The sequence below is a fragment of the Vicia villosa genome, linkage group LG2 (genome assembly GCF_029867415.1).
Source record: "Vicia villosa cultivar HV-30 ecotype Madison, WI linkage group LG2, Vvil1.0, whole genome shotgun sequence".
In the NCBI taxonomy this organism is placed as follows: domain Eukaryota; kingdom Viridiplantae; phylum Streptophyta; class Magnoliopsida; order Fabales; family Fabaceae; genus Vicia; species Vicia villosa.
This window is the reverse complement of record NC_081181.1, coordinates 229621037-229627193: the sequence shown is the minus strand read 5'-3', so window position 1 is coordinate 229627193 and position 6157 is coordinate 229621037. Positions and strand designations below refer to the sequence as shown.

The following is a 6157-nucleotide window of genomic DNA, read 5'->3' as shown; positions in this document are numbered from 1 at the left end:
AATTATATTGTATTTTATAAATTCTGTATAAAATTTTAAACGATATTTATTTTAAATATGAGAAAAAAAAATATTAATTAAAGATGTAAGATCTAGAGGGAGGAAAACTTGGTTATTCCTTTCTAACTAGCATGGATTCAAATTTTTAAATCTTGGTTTCACTCCCTTTAGCATAGTTCCGTATGAAGTGACCAATTTTACATGATTGAATCACAATTACTTCTTGATTCTCTTACATTTAAATATAGCATAGCATAATTTTAAGAATAGACAGGACATCTTTTTGTGTGCTATAAAAACCATGTCACTCTTTCATTTCAAAATCATGTTATATTTCAATTCCAACTTCTTCTTCTTCTAATTATATCATCATGGACAGAAACAATTCCCGCAGACAAGTTGCTGCATTGAAACAGTCACTCTTTGATCAGGTATATATATATATATATATATACAATATTCTTACAGTAATATTCTACACCATTATAGTAAGTACTCTTCATTCATATTCATGGCTAGTTAGTTAGCTAACTAATCAAATATGCAGGGACTTCTTGATGAACAATTTATCCAACTTGAAGAACTTCAAGATGATGCTAATCCTAATTTTGTTGAGGAAATTGTCACTCTTTACTACCGCGATTCATCTAGGCTTATCTCTAACTTGGAACAGACACTGTAAGTTTATTATATACATTAACTTCATCATGTTTTGTATAATTAATTGCTAAATTCACATCTAAATTGGTGTCATTTTTGTGCATGTGACAGGGAGAGGAATCCATTGGATTTCAACAAACTGGACACAATCATGCATCAGTTTAAAGGAAGCAGCTCAAGGTATATAGTTACATATTATTATATATATTATCAGCTCAGGTTAGTTTTACATGATTTTAATAAATTACAATTTGCAGCATTGGAGCGAAAAAGGTGAAAGCAGAATCGACTCAAATTAGGGAATATTGCAGAACAGGAAATGCAGAAGGGTAATGTAACTTGCATATTAAATCTATGTTCAGTAACAAAACACACTCACTAGCATTTATTCATGATTCTTAACAATTGTTGTTGTTGTTATATATTCAGGTGTAGGAAGAGTTATCAACAAATGAAGAAAGAATATGTAGCTTTGAGAAAGAAACTTGAGAATTATTTTCAACTAGCTAGGCAAGTTGGGCCTATTGAAAGAGCATGTCGCCCAAAGTAAACAACACCTTATAGAATAGAGATATATTGAAGGCATGAAATGAAAGTGTAATTGGTGAATTTTGTAGAAGAAAACATGTTCAGTATTCACCAATATATAATATACAAGGTCTATCCAATGTTTTTTGTAATCAAAAAGGGATATAAAAATCCTGCTATGGAGCTTCATAGAGTTTATACTATTAATGCAGAGGAAATTATGTTGCCGCAAGTTACAAGTATCTTTATCCTTATTCTTTCTTTCTATGCTATTGGCTCAAGTATAAAAATCTATTGCCATTTATGTTACCTCAACTTAAATATGAGGAATTGGGAGGGAGATTACCAAATTCTGAAAACAGAAAAATAAGAGAGACTGTTTCCTGCAATAAAGAGGTGATCCACATAAACAAGTTAATCAGTGTGTTAGAGTGGAAATTTAAGCAGGAGAAAACTCAACGAATAGTGCTAGCCACGTTGAAAAATGCTAAGTGTAAAAAAGTCTCGACTGAAAAACTTCAACTTATTAATCATGTCGAGTAAAGTAGTTCGACTAGCGTGGTAAGTGTTGTACCCTAAAATTTATCCTCCTAATTTATTTCTAGCTGGCTTAAGCTTTGCATTAGGTCATATGCATACATACATATCATTCGCACTGTGGTAACCGGATGAAGGTTTCATCTTTCAAGAGTTACAGCAAATGATCATTCCGTCAGTTAATAAAGTGAAGCAGAATTCAGGTTTCTGGAAGTTCGATTACGGCCCGCATATTTTCTTAAGCTCTTAAATCGAGGACCATCAAGTGCTCATCATTACAAGCTCCCATGCATTCCAGTATGCTTTGAATTGCAGAAGAAATCAAGTGTTTTCGTTGCTTCGAGACAATTCAGATCAAAAGTCTGTTTTACTTTGCGAGTTTGAAATTCGTAACTTCCGTCCGAAAAATCATGTTGTGTTAGTTCTTGCGCCATTTTAGCCTTCTTGACGTTCTCTATATTTTTTATGTTTGGGCCGGAAGCCGATTCTTTGAGGAAGACTCCCAAAAGTACAAATCACCTAAAATTCGGACTTGCTAGTCAACTGTTTCTTGGATGTTCTGAAATTCATAACTTCTGATCGGAAAGTTGTTTTGAAGCGATTCTTGCACCAAAAGAACCGTCTTGATGTCTACTTCGTTTCATATGTCCGAGCCGAGAATCGATTCTTTGAGGAAAATCTCCGAATATGCGATTACCCTGAAGTTGTATAGTGAAAATTTAGTGGAAACGGTGTGCTGAACCGTCATCCTTCGGATATTCAAAAATTCATAACTTTTGAGTCGTTCAACATTTTTGAGCGGGTCTTTTTGCTAATGGTCCATCTTGACGTCTTCTTCAGTTCATGGGGTTTTATTTGTATGACAGCGACACATGAAATAAGTTGAAAATTTAGCTTTTTAAGCTTGATATTAATTTTGTTGTTGATTGATATTGAATGATATTTGTTAAATGATGTTGAACTATTATTGATGTTGATTCTTGATTTTGTGAGATTATTTGTTCATGTACTTTGTTGATTCATGAATAAACTTGGAACCGATTATTTAATCGTGTGAATAATATGTGTTGCTAATTTTTGCTCATGGAAATCCGTTTACTAATTGTTGAATGAATCAAATTCTTGATTGTTGAGGGATGTTGATTTTGGATCTCAATTCCGTGAAGTTTAATCGTTCATATAACTTGCGAATGTAAATGTACTTTTGATGCATGAAACGTTTTCCATTTTTGTTGATTAATTTTGAAATTAAATGTGTTTCTTGATTCTTGTTCACGAGTTGGTACCACTTTAGCATGTTTGGTGGAGATTGGTACCACTTTCGCTTGTTTTTTTCGACTATTCGGACACGTTTATTGCTACCCGGACTAGGTAAGTGGCGCTTGCGTGGTGATTTAATTGCGTTTGATCGGATATTTGAACTAGTTGGCACTTTTGATGAATATCGGTACCATTTGCGGTGGATTTTATTCTGACTTTTCGAGCACCTCAAAATTCAATGCAATGTTGTCCTGTTTTTAATGTTGATGTTCCAATGCTTGTTTGAATTGCTCTTCGTATTCTTATTCTTGATTTAATTTGTAAAGCGGATACTTGATTTCGTTCATGCTTTCTTGTTATTACTAATGCTTTTGTTAACTTTTGCAAGGCTTTTCAAGAGAGCTTTCGATCGTTTATTTCGATTGAAAAGCATTTGCGTTCCACTTCATGTGTGGATTTGATTTTGCTTTCGATGCAATTTTCTCTCACTCCATGAGACGTGTGTATATATATATATATATTGCTTGTGTTTTGTCTAGACTTGGGTTTCTATGCAGGTTTATTGTGAGATATTCTGATGTATTCAATATGTTCCGATTGTAATTTATTTTCACATTGACGATACTAGGAATGGCAAGCAGACCCAAACCCGAACCCGAGTTGACTAGTTTGGGTTCGGGTGCGGGTTTGGGTAGTGTGAAACCCGCACCCGAAACCCAAAATCACACCCGCTTATATATATATATAAAATATTGTGGAAAGTTGTAGGAAAAATATATTTTATGTATTTTGCCGCGGGTTCGGGTTTGGATGAAAAAACCTGAACCCAACGGGTGTGGGCTGGGTGTTATTTTGCCACCCAAATAGCATTTGGGTTTGGGTTCGGGTGCCGATTTCGGGTGCGGGTTTGGATAGTGTGAAACCTGCACCCGACCCGACCCGTTGCCATCCCTAGACGATACTTTGATGCTTATGCCGGATTATTGGATTTCTGACTTCTTTTGTTGTTGATGTCAGCTTACGCGAAGTTTTTCGGGTTTCTTTGATTTCTTGCTTGCTTACTATGGATTGTTATCTGTTTGGTACATTGCTCATCCTTTTTATGATTCCGCATTTTACCGTTTTTCTTGCCATGAGAAGTATGACTAGATGTGCATGATTGGGAGTCCCTAATTTAGGTGGGCAATGTTGTTTTAAAAGACCTTTAGAAAGACAATTCCTACTTGTTCTTGCGTGTTTACATTTGTGCCAATAACCTCAAAGAAGGCGTCCGCTTCTCCATACCCCATTGATAAGTCCTCAAAAAAGGCAAGTGGAAAGGACCCACAATCGACCCCCACCTTTCAAGTCCTAGGTCGTTCTTAGCTTGCACCACGCTTTGATGCTTCGAACAAGTGTGCTCTTATTATCGAGTCGGTCAAGTGGAAAAGGGCCAGCAATCGATACCCCATAATTTGTCTTTAGCTCGTGTTGGTCGACGTTGATGCTACGATGTTATCTCATCCCCTTTTCTTCTTGCCGAGATGACATGGTATCATGGTTAAGAGCTTTATCCCTCATTTTGCTTACCTCGATGACTCGATATTTTTGTTAAGCTTCCCCTTTTGTCCTGCCTTTGATGGCAGATGTCATGGTTAGGTGTGTGCTACTTGAGGGAGTGGATACTCCTCAAGCTTTGTGACTGGTTTTCTTGACTTGGTCAAGTTCTTGACTACTTGTGATGTTTGCCTTGCTTGTTGGTATTTACATGCATTTATTCCTGTTACGTGTATGTTTACTTGATTGTGATTCATGTTCACTTATCTTTCACATGTATTCTTGTTACATATTTTATCTGTGATTCTTGTTCGCATGCTTATTTATGATTCCTGCTCTCATATATTTCACATGTATTCTTGTTACATGTTTTATCTGTTATTCTTGTTCACATGTTTATTTGTGATTTCTGTTCACATATCTTTCACATGTATTCCTGTTACATGTTTTATCTATGATTCATGTTCGCATGCTTATTTTTAATTCCTGTTCACATATCTTTCACATGTCTTTCTGTTACATGTTTTATCTGCGATTCCTGTTCGCATGCTTATTTGTGATTCCTGTTCACATATCTTTCACATGTATTCCTGTTACATGTTTTATCTGCGATTCATGTTCGCATGCTTATTTGTGATTCATGTTCGCATATCTTTCACATGTATTCCTGTTACATGTTTTATCTGCGATTCTTGTTCGCATTCTTATTTGTGATTCCTATTCACATATCTTTCACATGTATTTATGTTACATGTTTGCCTTGCTTGTTGGCATTTCCATTCATGTATTCCTGTTACGTGTATAATTACTTGATTGTGATTCCTGTTCACATATCTTTCACATGTATTCTTGTTACATGTTTTTTACTTGTGATTCATGTTCACATGTTTTATCTGTGATGCTTGTTCGCATGTTTTATCTGTGATTCTTGTTTGCATTTTCTATTTGTGATTCCTGTTCGCATGTTCTATCTTTGATTCCTGTTCACATGTTCTATCCGTGATTCTTGTTCACATGTTTTACCTGTGATTTTGGTTCACATGTCTTACCTGATACTTGTTTAGGTCTTTGTGACGTTGCTTGCTCGGTCTCATATTCCCTTAGGTGCTTGATTTCGTCTTGCTAGGAAATTAGGATTGTAGGGATGACAACTGGTCGGGTCGGGTGCGGGTTTCGCACTACCCAAACCCGAACCCAAACTCAAATGGTGTTCGGGTGGCAAAATAACACCCACACCCACACCCGTTGGGTTCGGGTTTTTTCACCCAAACCCAAACCCGCAACAAAATTAATTTTTCCTATAACTTTCCACAAATATATATATATATATAATATATATATATATATAAGCGGGTGTGATTTTGGGTTTCGGGTGCGGGTTTCACACTACCCAAACCCGCACCTGAAATATCGGGTGACACCCGAACCCAAACCCAAACCCAGTCAACTCGGGTTTTCACCCGTTGACTCAGGTTCGAGTGAGGGTGGGCCCCGCGGGTTTGGGTCTCCTTGCCATCCCTATAGGATTGAGATAGACCTTAGGTAGATAACAACAAGTGGTTAACAAAACTACGACTCTCTGATTTCTCCATTGCACATTGGAGGTACGTAGGCATAGAATTCAAGAAACTCTAGC

At 36.3% G+C, this 6157-nt stretch overlaps 1 protein-coding gene across 1 annotated transcript; it reads left to right on the top strand.

The window, feature by feature from the left end:
* Positions 1-311: 311 nt before the first annotated feature.
* Positions 312-2671, top strand: LOC131648434 (histidine-containing phosphotransfer protein 4-like). The gene is made up of 5 exons (XM_058918193.1): positions 312-431; positions 548-678; positions 772-840; positions 918-989; positions 1090-2671. Exons 1-5 carry the CDS (start codon positions 372-374, stop codon positions 1208-1210), a joined length of 453 nt encoding a protein of 150 aa, XP_058774176.1. The 5' UTR covers positions 312-371; the 3' UTR covers positions 1211-2671.
* The last annotated feature ends 3486 nt before the right edge of the window (positions 2672-6157 follow it).

Bases quoted from the DNA above. Each gene is read 5' to 3' on its own strand.
- LOC131648434 (XM_058918193.1), top strand. From the start codon at position 372: ATGGACAGAAACAATTCCCGCAGACAAGTTGCTGCATTGAAACAGTCA. The intron at 432-547 runs GTATATATATAT...TCAAATATGCAG, and splicing joins AACAGTCACTCTTTGATCAG to GGACTTCTTGATGAACAATT. The intron at 990-1,089 runs GTAATGTAACTT...TTATATATTCAG, and splicing joins AGAACAGGAAATGCAGAAGG to GTGTAGGAAGAGTTATCAAC.